Source organism: Pogona vitticeps, chromosome 1, assembly GCF_051106095.1.
Source record: "Pogona vitticeps strain Pit_001003342236 chromosome 1, PviZW2.1, whole genome shotgun sequence".
NCBI lineage: Eukaryota > Metazoa > Chordata > Lepidosauria > Squamata > Agamidae > Pogona > Pogona vitticeps.
The window spans coordinates 322,181,854-322,204,881 of NC_135783.1; the positions used below are offsets into that span (position 1 = coordinate 322,181,854).

Genomic DNA, 23,028 nt, shown 5'->3' on the forward strand with positions numbered 1-23,028 from the left:
AAAGGCAGAAAGGTCATCAGCAGCGGAGGATTTTGCAGCCCACTCCTCCTCTTTGTAGTGCTTGCTGCTTGGGGCCATTTGAGCTTGCCTCCCTCCTCCCACTGCTCAAGCCCCTCCCACCCCCACCTACAGATGCCTCCACAAAGGCTGCCTCACTTCCAAGACACCACCACTAGCAGCAGAGGATTACTCCCCCTCTCTCTTTTTGTGTAATGGCTGCTGCTGTGTCCCTGCGGCCCAGCTGATGTCCAGAACCATTTGCTGACCTGCTGAATCCCACCACTGCGGCGGCGTTAGCAGCCGAAACCTGCCTCCTGCTGCTGCTGTTGCCACTGCCGCTGCCGCGGCTGCGGCTGCCTCCTTCCCCCACCACACCCAAACACCGGCTTCCCTGCCTCCCCCTTCCTCTCTCGCCCTCTCACCTCCCTCCTTCCATCTACCCAGAGCAGAGCGAGGAGTAGTAGGAAGCCAAGGCAGGGGAAGAGGAGGGGAAGGGAGAGTGTGGAGGTGTGAAGGGAGAGCGGCGACTCTTAGTGTTAGCTGTTCTGAGGTTAAAATGTTCTTATTTGCCTGAAATTTTAATTTATGTATCATTTAATACCGCAGTCTGGTTTTAGTTGGTTGATGAATTGTAGTTGAATCTCATTTTTATAGATCAATGCTGTATTGTATTTTACAAGTGGCAGGTTTATTTTATCTTTACATACCATTCCAGAACCAACTTTTAGCAGGTTTTCTATTTTAAAAAATAGATTAAAATACACTACAATAAGAGATATGTCCAAAACCATTACAATGCTATACATAGCTTTTCCATTGGGCAATACTGGCTTGGTGCGTTTATCAGTCAGATAATATAATAAGCTAGACTTGAAAGACTAAAGCAAAAAGCAAACTATATTTGCTTAACAGATGTGGAGAGGGACAGGCCAGCCTGTTGGCCAGTGTTTCTCAGTTATAAGATGGAAATATAGAGGACTAAGAAGTGTAAGGTTAGGATTAATGGGTTAAGGTTTATAAAGCATTTTGCATAATTAAAATACGTTATATCAAATGATTAATAGCAATGACAGTTCAGTGATCACTACTTCTGTTATTCCTTGATTATATTATGTCAGTCAGATGGTTTTCTTAGACATGACTAATGTTTTCCAATATTTTGGGCTTGATGCTAGTGGCAGCATCTCATTTCTCAGTTTTTGCTTCAGTTTTAATAAAGGAACTGGCTGTATATCATTGATGTTGTCTGGTCTTTTTCATAATTGTTCTTGATAGCAGAATGCTAAGACATATGGTTTCTGGGATGCTATTATCATCAAAAACTAAGCCTTCTGAACTGATACTGAAGCCGGCTCACTTTCACTGTTGGAGTGGGAGCAGAGGAAGCAGGCTGGCCTCACCCCTCCGTTGTCACCCTCTCCCTTGTTGTGGAGATCAACTGTATAAAAAGGTGCCACACATACTATAGAAGCCGGGCAGATCCGATTTTCTGGTGGTGTGGAGAGGATTCTGGTGTCTGTCTGAAGAGAGTGACGACACAGAGGGCAAGTTGAATCTGTTCCCTCTGCGCTCACATTCAGATCAAACCTATCCTGAAAGCTTGAATGAGACTTTTGCTTTGACTCTATTTATGAAAGGATTAATTGCACTGGAGGCCTACTCAAGCCTCAGTTTCACACTGTACTGTAGAATGGTGGTGTCACAGGTGGGAAATAATGGCAGTGGTCCCAGCTCTTGTATAGAGATGGGGCCAGTTTTCATTGACAAAACATATTGGGAGGTTGAATTACTCCAAGTCTTTGCCTTTTGAGGCAGTAACACTGACCTGTAAGTGGAACAACAGAACAAGAATAATTTCAACACTTGGGGTTTACTTGCACTTCCAGGGAGTGGCTCGATTAGTATTTGTCCCATTGTTTGTGCTGCTTTTCTCACTGTAACTTTCAATATTTATTCTCTCAGCGGCATGAAATTAGCACTAACTGTGAGTACATCCAATCTTCTGGCATGAGTATGCGGTATATTTTATTTGGCTGACAGGGCCTGTGTTTTTTTGTAGTGTTTCCAGCTACATTATTCTGTCTTGCTTTCGGCTTGTGTGATTGCCTAAATTGATCCTTTAGGGTTGGGTGCTGGATGTATCCTGATGACATTACTGATGATACACAAAATAGGGCATGTAGCAGTGAACCTTGCTCCTTTTCTCTGACTTCTGCTTATACCGATAAGAACTAAAAGTGCAAGGTAATTAATAAATGGTATTTTAATTTCCCCCCCTAGTTTGGTGTTATAGTGCTAAATGAAGCACTATAGCACTAAACTAATACAGTACTATTTCAAGTGCTTACCATATCTTGTCAGTTCAGTGCTCTTTCACTTCTTAAAAAAGAAAAAAGAAAGGATTTCAGTCCTGAAAAAAAGTGGAAGGTAAGAGTATGGTGTTAATGGCAGAGAAGAGTCGGGGGAGAGGGGTGTATGTGAATCATTCTGACAACAGAAATCTCAGTTCCCAACACAACATCCCAGACTTGATGCATTTGTACCTTCCAGGAACTAAATATTCATAAAGCTGTGTACTTTGCCTATCACACCAACCTTGTAAGGTAGAAGATTTCACCACATACTTTTAAACCAAATTTACTAGTAGGTAGTTGTGGGACTTAGTCCCAGGCCTCTATGAGGAAGATTTTTTTAATATATTAAAAAAAGCATAAAGGCAAAATACTTCTAAAAAGTAGTTTAAAAATCAAAAGGCAGTTTAAGGTGAGCTTGAGGGGGGTGAGAAAGGAGGTGAGACAAGAAAATAAACAAAGCTAACTTCTCTATCTAATGTTTACTACCATAAAGGACAGAGAGGGGAGTTGCTAGTGTGATTTTCTGGCTCATGTCAGCAAAATAACTTGAGTGGATCTAGATTATGCATAGCTGGTAGCGTTGGTTTGCATTATTTGCTGCCCTGCCTTAGGCAACACAATATTTTGGGCTACCCTGCTATTTCCAGAGATATTTTGATTTCAGCCTAGGGATCTCTTGCCTTTATCCTGTTGTTTGACCTGCAGACTTAATCAGCCCACTGATTCTGCTTCCACACCCACACATCTCCAAGCAGACCAATGTCTTGACATATTGCTTGGCTGGAGGGCAAAGCTATAGAGCAGTCACTACAGTCGACAACACAAGAAAATACTTGCTGGCTCAGCCATCAACTGTACCTTTGTATCTTTATTATTTTATTTAACAAAATGTTTTATGGCACAATGAAAACTGACAAGTTTTATTTGGCATAAGCTTTTGTGGTCCAGTTCATCAGATGCGCAAAGTGGCTGCTTGAGTGCCCTGCAATCCATGAAAGCTTATTTCTGATCAAACTTGATAGAGTTTAAGTTGCTCTTTCTGCTTTTTTTTCTTTTTTCTTTTGCAGGAGGCTGGTGGTATTACAGCTCACTTCAGATCTAGTAATAAAATTCTGATCTTTCAGTAGGTAGAAATTAAGTGCTAAAAAGCTTAGCCATTGCCTGCGTTTCATACAGTGGTTATTTTCTAACAGTTAGTATGACACTGCTCCAAATGCTGTTTTAAGAAGTTCCATTAAATGGCTCCCTTCTGACTGCCTCCCCCCCCCCTCTGTTTTGCATTATTGTATTGAATGTCCAAAAAGAGAAATAAAGTAAGGAGGGAATGATTTTTTCTCTCCTCTGGCAAAAGCTATGCTGGTTCGTCACGTATCATATTCACTGAGGTGATTTATAGCTCTTTTGGCTTCTTTGTCGCTGAAATAATTAAGAACCCTGTTGAGGTTATATTGGCTAGGAAATCAGCAAAAATGCCTTTTATGCACAGTGTTCCATAGAGTTGTTGCGCTCAGGAGATTTTGGTTCAATAACTTGATCAACCATGAATATCTAGTTCACCTCAAGGCTAGTCCAGTTGGCCTTTCAGGTAGTCAAAGCTGGAAGCAATAACCTTTGCAGTCGGTGAGCTTCTCTTAAGAGTGCAGGGCAGTCTTCCTCCAGATGTGTTAAACTGCAACCCCACTTATCTCCAGGTTAGCACAAGCAGAGAGTACCATAGGAAAGGTTGGTGTAACAAATCAGGTGCCTGGGACTTACAATATCTAGTTTGAGTCCCCTGCTTTCTTAAATTATATTTTAGAAGTCTGGGTATATACCATTGACATCAGATGATTTGTTAAAATTTTAATTTGTCAGTTTGCCCTACCTGTGTTTGAGGAGAGATGCAGTGATGTGAATCTGAATATATATGCTTTTTTACTCTGTGATAGTTGTTGGAATATAAAGATGTTGATTCAAGAGATATTTGTATAATTGGCAACCTCTGGTTACAGCAAAATGGTAGTCAAAGCTGAAGGGCAAATAATAGAGGACAACAAGATGTGAAGAGGAATATGACAAGAATTTATACTCTCACTATTTCTTTTCAATGAATAGTATGATAACATATTTAGAGAAGTACTTCCTGATTCAAATGACTGTATTGTTGTCAGCAGATAAGTTCTCAGCAAGATCTGATATGCAGGTAATTATATTACTAGCTGACAGTTTAGATAGTCTGCAGATGTTGCATATTAAAGTCTGGCCACTAGATGGGCAAAATATAAATTCAAATAAATAAAAAATCAAGTCAGTGAAGTAAGTAATGAACATGGTGTGATATTGAATGCAAAAAAACAACAACAATAAGCTCATGACAATAAGTGAGAAGTAAGCGGCTTCAGAATGTAGCTAAAGATCTAAAATGAAAGTGTGAAATATACTGGCAAATATATGTACCTTGGAATTTGTTTAGATTAACAGTGGGATATCAGCTGTGCAATAAAAGTCAGAATAGATACAACTTGGAACAACTTCCTTCCTTAAGATGAAGTAGATAAGGTATCATTGATTTAATCAGCAGTGGTATAAACAGCCTTTACACGTGAATAGCCAGTGCAGTGGGTCTGAACTGAATTAGGAACCTGACATGGGGTATGAGGGGTTGAAACCTTTGCCTGTCACAGTGGTCTTGATCTAGATCAAGCTGTCTGCATGTATTATTCCCACAGCAAGCAAAGCCATTGTTGGCCTCAATTGAAGCTTTTCTTCTAATACAAATAGGTGGTGAGGCACCCTGATCTGGATTGGGAACATCTACGTGGAACAAAGAATAAACCTCCCTGGCTAGTGTCCTGATCAGGATTGTACCAGGAGTAGCCATGTTAGTCTGTGCAAGCATTAGGGTAAAAGCAAAATAGAAATTAAAGGTAAAAGATGACAAAATCATGGTGGCATCTTAAAGACTAACTTTTATGTATTCTCAAAGGCTTTCATGGCCGGAATCTGATGATTGTTGTGGGTTTTTCGGGCTCTTTGGCCATGTTCTGAAGGTTGTTCTTCCTGACGTTTCGCCAGTCTCTGTGGTCGGCATCTTCAGAGGACAGGAGTAGGAACTCTGTCCATGCTCTGTTGCTGTTTGTTGGATAGTTGAGTATTTATAGCTGTGGGAACAGCTTTTGTCCTTTTCAGGAGATAGGGTGATGAAGGTGATTAGCATGTTTCTGTCATTGTGATTGCTGGGTGTCTTTAGCTGGTCTTTTTTGTGCAATGATCCCTGGTCCTTGTGCCTGGGTAGAGTTCGTTGCCCTTTTGCAGGCTGTATATTTCAGTGCTGGGAACCAGGCCTTGTTAAGTTTTAGACCTTCCTTTTTTGTTGAAGATCTACTTGTGTTTATGGATTTCAGTGACTCCCCTGTGCAGTCTAACATAATGATTGCTGGTGTTGTCCAGTACTTCAGTATTTTGAAATAGAATTTCATGTCCAGCTTTTTAAGGGCATGTTCAGCTACCTCTGATTTTTCTGGTTGCTTTAGTCTGCAGTGTCTCTCATGTTCTTTGATTCTGGTGTGAATGCTGCGTTTTGTGGTTCCAATATATACCGTATTTTTGCTCCATAAGACGCACTTGACTATAAGACACACCTTGCATTTGAGGCACCATTGGGGGTGATAAATAAATAAAATAAGTCATGTCTGAGCTCAGCAACTATCTTCCTTATTTTCTTTAGTGCAACAGTTCCCAACCCGTTGTAACCCATGTATTCTTGGATAGCAATTCCTGGAAGTCTTCACCACCAGCTGAGCTGACTGGAGTTTCTGGGACTTACATTCCAAGAACACTTAGGTTACCTAGGCTTGGAAACCACTGTTATATCCATTTCTCTTTATATTCATCTGCACACCCACACATACCACTCCTTAAGACTTGTCCTGTGTGTGTTCTGTGCTGTCAAGTCAGAACCAACTTATAGTGACCCTACTTTTAAGGTAAGTGAGATATTAAGGAATAGTTTGACCAGTTCTACTCCCCCTGTCAGTTTTTTTATGGCTGAGTGGAGATTCAAACCCTATAAGTTACTTGAATTTAAATCAGGCTTATTTTCTGAATAGCAAAATGGTGATGGGCAGGGGAAGGGTGGAAAGAGAAGCAGGAATGTTTAACCCCCTCCCTCCCCCTTTCTGACTGGCTTTCATCCAGTGTGCCTGATTTTCTTTTTAAAGAAAAGCTACCACATAAGGAGAGAGAGAGAGAGACTCTGCCTCTCAAAGGACCAATATATGCAATCACATAACACCAAAAAGGAGTCACACTTGGAAATATTGCCAGAAAAGAAAAGAAAAGACCACTTGAGCAAAATGTACCATAGACAGAAAGAGAAAGATCGGATTTACTTGTGATTGGCTGTTAAATCATTTAGATGGCAGAAAATAAAATTGTCCTGTAAACAACAGGATGATCTCCAGTGCGGTCGTGCTGTAAGTTGTTGACGAATGTTAAAAGAATCTATTTCCAGATTGTGTAGGTGTGTGAATCTGTTGTAGCAAAACCAACAGAGAAACTTGTATTTTATTTGGCTAACAAGTTATATTTAACATTAGCTTTCATGAACCATACTGTAGCTTACTTGCATCTGAAGAAGTGGACAGTAGTCCATGAAAGGCAAATACCAAATACAGTGGTGCCTCGCACAGTGAGCGCCCCATTTAACGATGAATCTGCATAGCGATGTGGATTTAGCGATCGCAAAAGCGATCGCATTGCGATGTTTTGAATGGGCGAAAATTGCATTGCGATGATCGGTAAGCGTTTTGCTTACTGATCTTCGCATTGCAATGTTTCCCCAACAGCTGATCGGCAGTTCCAAAATGGCCGCCGGCTGAAGAAAATGGCCACCTGCAGCGTTTTCGCGCCCTGCCCTTCCTTACCGAGGCGGCGAAAATGGCGGCCGCATGGGGAATCTTCGCATAGCGGTGAGTTCCCCCCCCCATAGGAACGCATTAAGCAGGGTTTAATGCGTTCCTATGGGGTTCCCCCCGCATAGCGACGTTTCCGGATAGTGACGATTTATCCGGAATGGATTATCGTCGCTATGCGGGGCACCATTGTACGTACAGCTTGCTAGTCCTTAATGCGGTTCAAACTCCTTGTGTTGGTAGTAGATGACATGGAACACTTTTTAAAGCAGTAGCTGTCATAGATTATTTCGGAAATAGTAGAAACAAAAGAAATGCAAAAATACTGTAGTATGGTGTCTTTAAGAGTAACAAATTTATATCAAGGAGACCAACCATTCATGAATGCAGTCATAAACCCAAGTAATAAGTTGTGTCCATGAAAGTTCATGTTTATATTTCTTATTCTTAAAGATTCCATAATGCTTCAGTTTTTGTTTTGTTGTTGTTTGCATGTTGTTCCTTCCCTTTGGGTGAGACAGAATCACCAGCCAGCAGTATCTATGGAAGAGATGTTCACTGGGTAGAAGGTATTACTGTACTTAAAACTGTGCCTGGGAAGGTGGTGTGCGGTGGCTTATATCTGCATAGACAGATACTGAACTGAGCGGTGCTTTTATATGCTTGGTGAGAAGTTGTCCAAATGGTTAAGATTTACATGTGTCCCCCTCTCCTTATGCCCTAGCCCCCGCTTTGTTGCTGGCATACTGCCCCACAACCATTCCGAGAGGCCAACAAAGAGTCCCCCACCGTGCAGCAGAGTTGTGCTTCCCCCCCTCCCCTATTCTGGCTGATGGCAACGTAGGCAGAATATTTGCCACTAACTGTCAGCAGAAAGCCATTTGGAAAGCTTGTGTTTTAGGAGATAATATGGGGCTTTTGTGCCCCACCACTGTCTCTTTTAGTCCCTTGCTTCGGTCTCACACTCCTACACACATCTTTAAGAAAGCCAAAGTGTGTGTGCGTTCACTTATGCATAAGTGCTCCCAATAGCCCCGAGTACAGCCCCAGTAGTTCATGGATAGTCTGTGTACTAATGAAAAATATGTTTGACTTTCCCAGCTTGAGAACATTAAGAATGCTAAGAATCAGGGTTAAGTGGCCCTTTTTCTCTCTCAAGTGCACCAGTCTGTCCTTCCTTTCTCCTGGCATACAGGTTAATTTTCGAGAGCTATAGATAGACCACCTCCTAGCTTGCCTTTGCTAGCCTCCGATCACCACCCCCCGCCTTTCTCCTCTGCTGGAGACAGTGTCGAGGACAATTATCTGGGCTGCATAAAAGCTGTTTCCCTGTAATGGGCTGAACTCCCTGTACTGTGACAAACTGCCCAGCTGCTCTGGCTCTAACTATCCCTCATCTCATCCCCGTCCGCACCCTTTCTTTTCCAGTCTCGCTGGTTTTTCTCTTCCCTCTCGATATCCCAGCCACTCAAAAGGGAAGAAGCAGAGAACAGACAGCCAGGTCAAGGAGTTGTGTAAAACTGCCACACAGAACTCATGCTTGCGGTCAAATTGCTTCATGGTGATTGTGAGAATGTTATTTATAGAAGGTGAAAGCTGCCATTTTGCACACCACTGCCTGACCCAGATCAGGAACTCTGCAAAGACATACAAAATGGCTGCTCCCTGTTAATACCATGAGTAGATCCACTGTGAGTACCAAGCTTTCTAAAAGGATTGAGGCTGATATTTTTGTGTTCATCAACTTCTCTGCTGCTTCTGTGTGCATCCTGTTCTGTTTGTTGAGAAGGAGGAAAAGCGATTATACAGTATAGTCTAACCAGAGCCAGCTCCATCATTAGACAGAGCGAGCAGTTCACCTCTGGCTGGGTGATGTGGAGAAGGCAGCGGCGGCCTTCTGTGTGTTCTCCTCTGTTGAATGACAAAGAAGTGTGTTCTGTACCACCTATCCTGCGTACTCTAAGCTAGCTTGGTGCCCTCAGAGTAGGTGGAGGATGAACCATTGCCAGTCTTGAAGTAAGATTCACCTGCCTGTCTAGTTGACTTTTGCAGGTGGAAAGGAAGGAATGTGCCAGTTTGTCTTTTGCCTCAGGCAGCAAAAGGTCTTGGTTGCCTCTGCTTCTAATGCCTGAACCCTGGCACAGATCAGCCCCTGCTGCAACTATAGGACTTGATGGAATCCACTACAGGAGTAACGCAGGCATTGCGAACTATGTGTAGGCATCAACGCAAGTGCCTTGGTGGAGAAGAATGAAAATAGAAATATATAGCTCATGATGTGAACAAAGGATCATCAGAATTTTAGAGCACTCTAAGTCTACCTCTGTCTCTCTCCCCCCCTCTCTCTAGGTGCATCTGCGTTCTGCAGAACGTCTCCGAGACCTGTGCTGTACCAACCGGGGCACGTTTATCAAAGTGGGACAACACTTGGGAGCACTCGACTATCTGTTGCCAGAGGAATATACGAGCACGCTCAAGGTGCTCCACAGCCAAGCCCCTCAGAGCAGCATGCAGGAGATAGAACAAGTTATCCAAGAAGACCTGGGCAAAGGGGTATGTGAGAAAACAGCGACTTCTTGACTTCCTGCTGTAGAGAGAAGTAGCATACTTGCGAGAACACTATAGGTGTTTGGGCAGTAGAACAGTGTTTTAAATAGACTAGAACTTGGAAAAGTTACTTTTGGGGGCTAAACCTCTTAAACATCCAGACCCAGCACCAACCAGTGCTCATGCTGGCTGGGGGAGTCTGCCAGCACTAATCTAAAACAACATTTCCGAGCTCTAGAACAGATTCAAGGCAGCGTTTCTCAGCCTTTTACTGAATCTATGCCCCTTTTTGATAAACAGGAAAATATTATCTTCAAATCTGACTTTCCCAGTAATTTTAAATCTGAAATATCATGGCTAGAAACAATTTAAACATTTGTAAATTTATCAAAAATATTTATTTTTATGTACAGCTTTACATTTATTAACGTTATAAAGCAGAGAACACATCCCCTGATGAAATGTTAATGCCCTGCTGTAATGGGAGATCGCAACTTTCTGTTTGAGAGTCACTAACTCAGAAGTTTCCTTGGGTGGTCATGTAATCAGTGCATTGTTATATGCACTGTTCCTCATTTATGTAGGATACATAAGAATTTCTTCAACATAGTGTTTCTGTGGTAGAAATATTGCATGTCAACCTAGGCTGTTTTCTTGCTAATTAGTTACATACCATCAAGTCAGAACCAACCCTAATAAGAATTCCAAGGTAAGTGAGATATTTAAGGAGTGGTTTTACCAATTCGGCTCCCCTAACAACTTTCCATGGCTAAATCGGCATTCAAACCGTGGTCTCTAGAGTCCTAGTCCATCGCCCTGTCCGCTATATCATACTAGGTGCCTGTTTGTTTTGCTATTACAGAAATATAAGTTCTTAGCCCTAACTGTCTTGCTTACTTCTATTTTGATTGCTGTGTGTCATGTTGCATATTTTTAGATGAGTACTCTGTTGGATAATGCTTGTGCCTTGTGTTGTGCTACTTTGATTGTGCCATATACATTACTCTTGTGATTTATCTAACACTGTGTACAGAGGAAGCCATGAGCACCACACCAAATGGCATATTGCACCTCTACCTGGCCACAGGTGACCCTATTTAACCCATACCATACCACTTCAAAAGAGCCAGTGCAGACATGCTTTGACTTTGAAAACTCTATTAGGGTTGTTATAAGTCACTTTGACTTGAAGGCACATAGCAACAAAGTATTTACTCCACACAAAAAGCTATTCATGACTTTTAACTTTGAATGCCCATTTAGTTTTTTTAAGGTAGCAGGAATGAACAGCTGAACCTGAATTGCCAATTAACTGTGAGTGGCATAAGTACAACAGAAATGGAAGGACCTGTCAGGATGTTCAGTCAGTGACCAAGACTGATGCCAATCTTGGGCTCTGTTTTGGTTTACAGGTTGAGTCCAGATTATTCTTTTGATTGCCACTAGGTTCAACAGTTTCATCACTAATGAAACTGAGGAGAGAGCAACATTCATGAGCTTGAAGAGTTTGTCTGAATTGACTACTGGGGCAGATAAATGTGTGGTGTAAGATTCAGCGGTATAGAGGTGTCAGGCAGAAGGTTGGGTGGTAACGGACATGAAATATAAGACAGTCTGGCAGACTGCATTGCAATGAAAGTGTCTGAGGCAATATTGATCTGATCTAGTGAATCATAGAAGCCCTTGTACCTAATTAGGATATCACTGCTTTTGCACCAGAGTCCATTGACAAAACATTTTGCCACTGGGTTACTAATCTCTCATTTGCTAAAGCAACTGACAGTAGAAGAGTTGTGTCTGGGAACCCAAAGAGCAGTACATGGATTTCTACAGGTGACCATTTCAGACAAAGTCATGAATTAGAGGAGAGTGGGATGTTGGGATATAAACAACTATCACCACCACTGCTACAATTCCATTTCCTTCTCAAAGCTTTAATTAGGGTATGGCAACTGGGGTTTTGACCAAGTCATTTAGAGCATGCAAAAATGTGATCCTGGAGGGTGTGAACCCATCTGCCCCAAGCACTTAACTGGTGCCAGTCACTCCTACTGAGGCAGAAAGAAATATAAAATACGTTGGCCCAGTGTAAAACCAGTATGTACACTGCATGCTCAAATGCAGGCATTCCTTCCCTTTTCTCCACTGGTTTCCCATGTATGTCAGTCTAATCTGATCCATCCAGTAAGCCACCAAAGTCTGGGGTGCCAAATTGCTCATTACAGCTCTGATCATCATTATCTTCCTAATAGATGTTACAGGCATGACAGCCCTAAGGATTTAAAGAATCATGGATACCCTGTTATGGAGCACAATCATTATAAAGAATTGCTAGGAATAATGGGGCCTAGAATAAAATGTCACTTTTGTAGTGGTGGTGGTGGAGAAAAGCCTCCAAAGCTCCTGCATCTCAAGTGGCAAGATATGTATACAGTATATTATAATTCAACATCTTAATTGTTGATCTTAATTTTTGGGGTGGCTGTCTTGAGACTCTGCTAGGGGAGAAAGGCAGGATAAAAACCATGACATGACAAATGTGGATTGGGCCCTCTGAAACCCAACGTATTCTCAGTCTTAAGAAGCTTTCTAGTCTAGTTTCTAGTTTCCCAAGTCCTCGCAGAAAGGAGAGCCTTGATGGGAACACTGGACCAAAGATGGGATGGCCTGGCTGTATAGCAACTTACTAACCTCAGTAGTATCCTCTCACCATCCCTCATCTGCATTTAAGTAGAAATATGCTGAGTGTGAATTTGCCTATTATTATTTTGATATGTTCTTATATCCTTGCAAGGTTGATCAGCTAAATCTGGGTGGAAATCATATGACAACATGCAACTGTCAGGGTCATTTTTGTGCCCTATATCCCTTAAAGCTTTCAGAAGGGACAATTCTTTTTTAACAGAAAGAGCTTGTTTTACCCCCAATCCCTCCCCACAATGGGTAAAATCAGATGTAGATTTTTGACCATGTTCAATCCCCCCCCCCAATTGAGTAGGGCATTTGGTGTGGCCCATGGTGGGTCCTAAGGATAAGAAATTGGCCACTGGATAAACCTTAATAATAATAATTATTATTAAAAATACCAGGCACAATCAATAAAAATTATAAAAACATTGACTGGTATTGTATAACAGATACAAGTTTTAACGAAAAACCTAACTATCTGTTAAATATTGGTGCAGATTTAGCTGGACTAACAATCAGCCTGAAGAAAACATAAGTCATGGGCCAGGGCGTGGACTCACCTCCCTCTATTACCATCTCTACACAAGAATTGGAGGTTGTTCATGAATTTGTGTACCTTGGCTCAACAATCTCTGACACACACTCTCTAGATGTTGAGCTGGATAAACGCGTTGGCAAAGCAGCTACCATGTTCTCTAGACTCACAAAGACAGTATGGCTCAATAAGGAACTGACAACATATACGAAGATCCAGGTCTATAGAGCCTGTGTCCTGAGCACACTCCTGTACTGCAGTGAGTCCTGGACCATTTGTGCATGGCAGGAGAGGAAGCTGAACACGTTCCATATGCGTTGCCTCAGACGGATTTTTGGTATCACCTGGCAGGACAACGTTCCAAATAAAGTAGTCCTAGAATGAGCTGGAATTTTTAGCATTTATACATTAATGAAACAGCGAAGTCTATGTTGGCTTGGGCATGTTGTGAGAATGGCTGATGGTCAGATTCCAAAGGATCTCCTGTATGGAGAATTAGTGCAGGGAAATCGCCCCAGAGGAAGACCACAGCTGAGATACAAGGACATCTGCAAGCGGGATCTGAAGGCCTTAGGAATGGACCTGAATAAATGGGAAACCCTGACATCTGAGTGTTCAGCCTGGAGGCAGGCGTTGCATCACAGCCTCTCCCAAATTGAAGAGAGTCTTGTCCAACAGGCCTGAGGAAGAGGAAGTCTCAAAAGCAGCAAAATCAGAGAGCTGGACAGGGGACAGATTGGATTTGTCTTCAGTGTGGAAGGGATTGTCACTCTCGAATTGGCCTTTTCAGCCACACAAGACACTGTTCCAAGTCCTTGATACACAGCATGTTACCATAGTCTTTCGAGACTGAAGAATGCCTAATGAATATATGCTGTTCCTAATACTGCCATTTCTTGTAGTTTTGTTGGTGTTTTTTCTGAGATCTGCAACTGCTTATAGTACTGTGTGAAATTTCTTGATATTGTTCTCAAAGCCCCAATAACTCCGGGGACCACTGAAGTGTGTTTCTTCCAGAGGTGAGATGTTTCGATTTCCAGGTTTCTGTACTGTATTAGTTTTTCCAATTCTTTATTTTCAACTCTGGCATTCCCTGGAATTGCAATGTCAATGATTCAGACCTTTCTTCATTCTGTTACTACTATCTGAGTGTACAATCTTTGGGCATTCACAGATGAAGTGTGGCACAGTTTCATCTTTTTCTTGGCGGAGTTGACATTTGCTGTTAGTACTAATTCCTTGGATCTCAGCTTTCATCACATTGGTTTGGAGTGCTTGTTCTTGGGCAGCAAAAATCAAGGCTTTTGTTTGTTTGTTTGTTTGTTTGTTTGTTTGTTTGTTTGTTTGTTTGTTTCTTTCTTTCTTTCTTTCTTTCTTTCTTTCTTTCTTTCTTTCTTTCTTTCTTTCTTTCTTTCTTCAGTTTGATTGATTGTCCCAGAATTTTTTTTAAATCATCATCATCACCAGTAGTATCATCGTCATCAAATTGTGCCATCAAGTCAATTCTCACTTAAAGTGACCTTTTGCAATGTTTTCCAGGTAGAGGGTACCAGATATGTTTCACCATCCCCATAGTCTGGGGGCATGCATCCTGGGACTGTGCAGTTTGCCCAAGACCACACAGACTCAGAGTCAGATTCTTTTCCCAGGAGGCATAGTGGAAAATTGAACTCTGAGCCAAACCACTGAGCTATCCAATTGCCTGATGTCTTTCACTACTTCCCAAACTGCAAATTTGCTTACTTTTGTTTGGTATTTGGCAATTGAGAGCGAACAATAGGCTCTCTTTGCATGTTGGTTTTGCAAACACAGCAGTTTTGAAGATGCATCATTAGAAGAGTAATATACGTATTATCACCTCCTAATTGCAAAGCTGCCCTTTTCATCTGTTTTCACCCCGAAAACCAGCATTCCCGGGTTGAAAAATAGAGACAGTTGATCTAGTCTGTTTAAAGTACTTTGAAGAGCTTCAGAGACTAAGGGTATCTATGAGTCAGCACTTAGCCAGTGTCTTGGAGCAGTGGTTCTTAACGTGGGCGATAATGCCCCCCAGGGGGCGATTTCATTTTTCAGGGGGGCGTTAGAACGAAAAGGGGCGGCGTGGGGGCGCTGGAGCAGAAGGGGGGTGGAGCAAGCCAAACCTGTGAAGATGGCTGCAGCCTTTATACAATGTGCATGAATATATATCTTCCTCCAATCTTAATTTAGTTTCAGAGTTTTCGTCTTGAAATTTTTCGTTTCTGCATTGCGGTTTGTTTTTATGCCCTTTTTATATTTCTTTTTGCGTCTTAAAATTCGCTTGCAACTAAATCATTAAATGTTACTTTTGGGGGCATTTCATTTTCTTGGAATTGAATTTTGTTTTCAGGGGTCATTGGATTTAAGTGTCTTAAGTAAGTAAGTAAGTAAGTAAGTAAGTAAGTAAGTAAGTAAGTAAGTAAATAAATAAATAAATAAATAAATAAATAAATAAATAAAAAGATATCATCACTGCGGGGAGGGGGGCGATGATAACTTCCTCAATGGCTCAAGGGGGCGTTTCTTTCAAAAAGGTTAAGAACCACTGTCTTGGAGGTTTCCTTAAGAAGAACTGCAACAGAGGACTTGTTAGCAAAAAGCTACACTAGCTGCATTATACCATTTCCACACAAGCACAGTCAGCCCTTTATGTTTGCAAGCCCCCTAATTAACCCCAAATGAAAAAGAAATAAATCCCTGTAATAACAGCATAAATCGTTGCTGCCTTTCACACAGGGGCCACGTGGTAGCAAAGCAGCCATGTCACCAGGAACAGTGTGTAAGTAGGAGTCAGATTACCTTTCAGACACCCTGTTGTTTTCCTCTGATATCATTTATGGCCACATGTCAAGCCTCTGGCAAGGATTGTGAAGGGTCAGGTATGAAAAATGGGATTTTGGAGTGTGAGGTAAGGTATGCGCTGTGCTACAGAGCTCTTGTTTCTCCTGTGCAACAGACGCAGCAAGAGCCTTGCTCACAAAATACATCATTTTTTAGGATGCCTTTTTAAAAAAAGTTTTTACGTTTCTGATTTGACCGAAGAAGAGCAACAGCAAGGGTTAAAAGCATGTATCGGCTAAACTAGATTGCAGCAGACAAACCTGGTAAAGTTTGTTGCCTCACTCCCCCCCCCCTTCAATTCTTGGTACAGAGAAAAGTGTTTGTTGCTTCTGAAATATGTTCTTGTGTGCCCTGAGCTGTAAATTCCTACCTGATATGAAGAATTATGGCTGGGCATTGATGGAAAAATGTTTATGTTGTTGCTTCAAGGTCTTTGCGGCTTTGTAGATTTAACAGCGCAGCCCTATACTTGTTGACTCAGACATAGACTTGAAAAGTGAGCATAGGACTGTGGGGCATATTGACACCTGGGACCTCTCTAGTGTGAGATTCCAGTGTGGAAGCCTAAGCTTGGAAGTCCTTTGCCCTTTTGTTTAGGAATATGTTGGCTCAAATCCAGTATATGTTGTAACTAGAAAAGGCCGATTGAATCAGTGGAATGTATGGAGGAGTTGATTTGCCAGTACCCACTGATTCAGTGGTCCTACTCGTGGGATTTATTACTGGGTTTTCGCCAGTGAGTGTGACTGGATTTACACACAAGAATTAGAATCTTTCTGTACATTATTACATTTCATATATTTCTGGGTTGAACAATGGAAATGAAAAAAAAATTATGACACAAATGGGGAGAAATTCATTATATCCTAATTTTAAAGTGAAATAACCTAGTTGATATGGATCAGGCTGATAGGGCAGCTGTCTTTCATACTGTATTTTTCTCAGATATTTGGGGTGCAGTTCTTTGTTCAGAAATCGCACACAAGATGTATATACCCTATTTTGCCAAAAATAAGACAGGGTCTTATATTAGTTTTTGCTCCAAAAAACACATTAGGGCTTATTTTCAGAGGGTGTTTTATTTTTTTCATGTACAACAATCTACATTTATTCAAATACAGTCATGTCATCTTCTGGTTGCTGCACAATGGTGGAGGGCACGGTTTCACTTAACTAGGGCTTATTTTGGGTGGTAGGGCTTATATTACAAGCATCCTGAAAAATCCTACTAGGGCTTATTTTCAGGTTAGATCTTATTTTTGGAAAACAGGGTGTCAGGAAAAGTTCTCTGCGGAATGTGTGTGTCAATGAAAATTGTATACAGATATAAATGTGAATTTCTATGTGTCATTAAAAACAACCAGAGATTGATGTAGAAAATGGAAGGAAGGAATAGAAAACCGAATACATACAGAGCTAACACAGACCAAAATTAGTTCATCCCTGCTATACAAATCTAAATCATATGAGCTTTGGCACACACAAATTAAGCCTTAATCATGTAACCCTGCCCTCCTCCAAATGGCTCCAGCCTCATATACAATGCGTTGTATAAGTAGTGAATGGTAGAAAAGTAGTGTGCTGAGATACGGAATCAAGTTGCCACAAACTCTGCTTAAAATGGCCTCTGCAACAGGGGCGTTTTCTTCTCTCTCAAATACACTTTTTGCTGCCACTGATTCCCCCCCCCCCAACTTTTTTCAGCATTTCAGGAGCTAGACAGAGCCTGCCATGCCTCATTGATTCCCAGCAAGGCAGCTGGAATCCTCTCTCCGCCACAGACTTTCCCCTTAGCATTACTTTACCTGTATGTGCAGCACCAGGTTGATGTATAATTCTAAAGAGACAGAGAAAATTCCGGCAAGGGGAGTGGGGAGGAGAAACTATAAAGGAAAGAAGAAACAAACTAAAAGAGATAAAAAGCAGGGGTGTTGTTGTTGGTTTATGATACTGAGTAGATGTGAGCTGAGATGGCTTTGAGAGCCGTAGTCAATCTGTGTCTGGAAGTGGAAATGAGGAGTTCTTCCTGTTCCTTCACTGCTGATTCTTTCTGTTTCTTATTATTGTCTTATGTGCTGTTTTAAACCACAAAATTTTGCCATAACACAGTGGCCAGAATCCTCTGGTTCATGTAAAGTTTGTGTAAACTTGCCGCAACTGATTGATGAGGTACTCAGGTGCATTTTGGCCATGGGCCAGGTCACATAAACAACTGTGCAACCAGGAAGTTCCCCTACACCTCATCAAGTAGCTGCAATTAGCTACACAACATTACGCTAACATTATATACTGTATTTTTTGCTCCATAAGATGCACTTCCCCCCCAAAAAAGTGGGGGGAAGTCTGTGTGTCTTATGGAGCGAAGGTGGCGATTTCGCCCCCACTGGCCCTGTGGAGGGGAGCCTCCCAGGACCCTTGCGGGCTCCCCCACCCCCCATGGGGCCAGCGGGGGCGAAATCGCCAGCTTCCAGGACCTTTTCTGAGCCTTTCAAGCCTCACAAAAGGTCCTGGAAGCTGGCGATTTTGCTCGCGTTGGCCCCGTGGGGGGGTGGGGGGAGCGTTGCAATGGTCCGAGCCTTCCAGGACCCTTGCGATGCTCCCCCCCACGGGGCCAGCGCGGGCGAAATCGCCACCTTCTGGGACTCTTTTGAGGCTTGGGAAGCTTCAGAAGAGTCCCAGAAGGTGGCGATATCGCCCCCTCTGACTCCCGGGGGGGCAGGGTGAGTCTCTAAAGGGTCCTGGAACACATCCTAGGCCTCTTTGGAAGCTCACCCTGCCCCCCCGGGCCAGAGGGGGTGAAATCGCCACCTTCTGGGACTCTTCTGAAGCTTCCCAAGCCTCAAAAGAGTCCCTGAAGGTGGCGATTTCGCCCCCTCTGACCCCCGGGGGGCAGGGTGAGTCTTTAAAGGGTCCTGGAACACACCCTAGGACCCTTTGGAGGCTCACCCCCATGGGGCCAGAGGGGGCTAGGGTATGTTCCATAAGACGGACCTCTCCATAAGGCTCACCAAATTTTTAGGAGAAGAAAACAGATTAATTTTTCCGTTTTCTTCTAAAAATTTGGTGCATCTTATGGAGAGGTGCGTCTTATGAAGCGAAAAATACGGTATATACCAATAGGATTATGGACAGTTAGAATGCTTTGCAGTGTAGTAATCCTTATGAGTTTCTGCATTATTATTATTTTACAGAATAACACAAGTTTTTGTCTTTCACTTGGCAAGAATAAAATCAACAGATAATGTTGTTATTGAGACCACCTGAGTTCTCTGGGAAATATTCTGTGTGGTCTTTCGAGGCCTGGCTTTTTCACAAAGACTTTTAACATCTGTATTGAAACCACAGAGAGGGACCACCCTAAATTGAAACAGAATCAAGACAGAGATGGTGGTAATGCTGGATGGCAATCCTGGGTCTCTGGGTGGGATAACCCATGCTTGTGATAGAATGGGGGAGAAGATTATTTTATCAGGTCTGAAGTGTAAGCATACTCCTTGGACCCTCACTGCTATCAAAAGATAATCATGTTGGAATACTGACCTGCGGCCCAGTCTCCGAAGGGAGGGGATCCTGCTCTGCTTCAGTATGTCACAGTACATGTTGGCATACATGGTTCCCTCAATGAAGTGTAGCTCCCCAGTGCCGGCAGCACTCATGCAGTCCTAGACCATGACACTCCCACCACCGTGCTTGACTCTAGGCACGACACATTTGTCTTTGTACTCCTCACCTGGTTGCTGCCACACATGCTTGACACCATTTGCCTCAAATAAGTTTATCTTGGTCTCACCAGACCACAGGACATGGTTCCAAAATCCATATCCTTAGCCTGCTTGTCTGCCACAAACCGTATGCGGGATTTCTTATGCGTCATCTTTAGAAGAGGCTTGCTTCTGGGACGACAGCCCTGGGCACCAATTTGATGCAGGGTGTGGCGTATGGTCTGAGCACTGACAGGCTGACCCCCACCCCTTCAACCTCTGCAGCAACGCTGGCAGCACTCATGTGTTTATTTCCCAAAGCCAACCTCTGGAGATGATGCTGAGCACGGCTACTCAACTTCTTTGGTCGACCATGGAGAAGCCTGTTCTGAGTGGAACCTGTCCTGTTAAATTGCTGTATGGTCTTGGCCACCGTGCTGCAGCTCAGTTTCAGGGTTTTGGCAATCTTCTTATAGCCTAGGCCATCTTTTTGTAGAGCAACAATTCATTTTTTCAGATCCTCAGATAGTTCATTACTATGAGGTGCCATGTGGAACTTCCCGTGACCAATCTGAGAGAGTGAGAGTGACAACATCTGCTCCCCCTTCACACCTGGCACTTGTGACATTAATGAGTCTCATGACACCAGGGAGGGAAACCGGGTACTTGGGCCCAATTTGGACATTGTCACTTAGGGGTGTACTCACTTTTGTTGCCAGTGGTTTAGACATTATTGGCTGTGTGTTGCATTATTTTGAGGGGACAGCACCTTTACACTGTTATACAAGCTGTATACTCACTACTTTACATTGTAGCCTAGTGTCATTTCTTCAGTGTTGTCACATGAAAAGATATGCTAAAATATTTATGAAATGTGAGGGGGTGTACTCGCTTCTGTGATATACTATATGAAATTATCATGGTGTTAAAGGTTTGCAACATTTCACTAAGACTGAAATCTTTGTCATCACTGTACCCTTTAATTTTCAGCCTTGCCAGGTGGGGCACCACTTCGCATGCGCACAATTTCTCCCCAGAGTGCATGTGAGAATACGCCCCCACATGTGCGCAGGGTTTCATTGCAACTGGAACCAAAGATGCTGTGTGGAGGGAGGCAGAGTCACGTGTGTTCAGGGACACACCTTAGAGGGATCCTTGTTTGTCACAATTCAAATGTCCCAAAGTTTATTATACTGTCCTATAATATAGGGCATATTTTGTTTTTTGTTTTTTTAGTATAAAGTTATTTGAAGTATTTAGAGTTTCATTGGTTCAATTAGCTGCCTAGGGAATTTCAGGATTTGTAGTCTAAAAACACAGATCTCTTTTAGTGATGGAACACAAATGTGGAGCAGGGGTAATAAACCATGGTGGTTTACAAGATCTAGTGTGAACAAATACCAATGAATTCTGCATACGAAGAGCCTTATGAAACCTGTCAAGATCATAGACTGATCACATGATGATAACTTGAAAAGTGGAAACAATTGTGTTTGTCTGTGTTCTGATTCAGAAATTAAAGGGACTTAGACACAAACAGAAGAAAAGTCTTACCCAGGTGCATGTGCACAGCCTAATTTCTGAAATTACTGTTGCATGAACAGAAGATGAGGATGAGCATTTGTATTCCATCTCATGCACTGGATCTCTGTTGTCGACTTTGGTACTTTTGGAGGCTCTCTGTATGATTCAGACCTGTGGAGGATCAGCACTGGGAGGAAGCCTCCATGACCATAGAATGTTATCTGCTGAAGACCTTTGCCATCCCCACAGAGGGAGGAGAGCTGGCATTGCCATTCCAAGCTCTCCTCCCTCCTCATGTGAAACACACAATGCCTGAGGAAGGCTCAAATATTGACCAAAATTCTGTTGCTTAGTGTAGTAAATCACACTAGAATTAGGCCCAGTGAGTCCATGGGGATTTGGTGAGTCAGCTCCTCGGTAAGTTCCATTGAGTCACCTAACTTGGATCAATGGGACTTACAGAGTATTTCATTTACCAGATTCCCAGTGGGCTTACTTTCGTTTGATTTGCTGCTCCAGTCAATAGTATTTTGGCTATTATGCCTCCTAATTTTGGCCATTAGAGAGAGCTGCTTGCAATGTTATTTGCATAAGGCCCAATATGGCCTAGATGCTACCATGCCTGAAAATGTGTATTAAGGATGGAATTTTTCAATGCCTCAATGACGTCCAGTCCCATAATTTGGTAGGAACTCCCCCCCCCCAACTGAATTATTGGACCAGGAGCCCTGAAACTGGCTGGAAATAGAGTAGCCCCCTCAACCTCCATTTTGTTCCTATGCCACTTCTTCTAACTATTAGAAAAGTGCCCTGCTGCACTGTGGAAGTGTCAAGGGGTCCTTGTGCAGGCAGCCTACATCAGAATTCATTCCCCCATGCATCCTTGCAAGTCATAAGGAATCTTCTTGATTCCCATAGTTCAGCAGGACACTTCTCTAACAGCATGGAAGTGAGGGGCCTGCTCTACCTCCTGCTGGTTTGAGGGCTCCCAATCCATAATTTGGCCTGGGGGGTTCCTTCTGAATTATGGGACTTGGTGTTCTTGAATTCCAAACATCCCATCCTTCATATGTGTTGTACCAAGTTGTCAGTTGCCTCTTTATTCTATGAACAGATGGAGAATTGTGGACTTAACGTAGATTGTGGAAGCTGTCCAAGCAGAAGATTCAGATAATACAGTGGAACATGGGTCTCATATCCCCATGACCACCATCAGTAAGCAAAGCAAGGCTGGTTTCAGGCTTGTGGAAGCCTCTAAGCAAAAGATTTGCAATGGGTCTTCGTAGTAGAAAGCTCTACAGTGGTCTCTCTGATGGCAAAAGAGTGCAGCTCATCCCTCTTTAATTTATATCTCTGATTCTGGTTTTCCCAAGAATTAAAAGAAGGGAGAATAAGAATGATTAGGGCTTGTATTGGGTCTGTATTTCAGCACAATTGACTTTTTGGAGTTTTGGCAAGTTACTTTGTAACTCCTCGAAACCTCCAACAAGCAAGGTGTTTCAGAGAGTTGTAGCCCAAAATATAACTTCTCCAAGCTCTGTTGTGACTCATCAGTGGTCCCCAGAAGCTGTGTAACTTTTGACTGAGTGCTAGTGATGGTCCTGATTTCTAGTGTGCTAAGGCACTGAACCGTGAACATGAGGGACACAGAGGGGAACAGCATGATGTAGGGCTTTAAACGTACAGAAGCGCTCTGCTGTTAAGAAGAATGGGTTCTTGTCCCTGGATAACCTTACAGAAAGCCTGCTCAGAATACATTGTTGAAACCTTGTGACCCTTAGAAATGCAAAGATTTTTCAAAGAGCAACGGTGCTGACAAGGCTCTGAGTGGACTGACTTTTTGTTTGATGAAATGTTTAGAGATTTTGAAGCACGTATTCTAACTATTGGGACCAATTCTTCATTTTGCCCATGTTTTAGTTATGCAT

General features: G+C 42.6%; 1 protein-coding gene across 1 annotated transcript in view; it reads left to right on the plus strand.

Annotated features, from left to right (window-relative positions):
• The window catches only part of ADCK1 (aarF domain containing kinase 1), a 195,694-nt gene that overhangs the window by 62,759 nt on the left and 109,907 nt on the right, over positions 1-23,028 (plus strand). Inside the window, exon 4 of the mRNA XM_072986491.2 lies at positions 9,596-9,799. Within this exon, the coding sequence (XP_072842592.2) occupies positions 9,596-9,799 (204 nt within the window). The remainder of the gene's footprint in view (positions 1-9,595; positions 9,800-23,028) is intronic.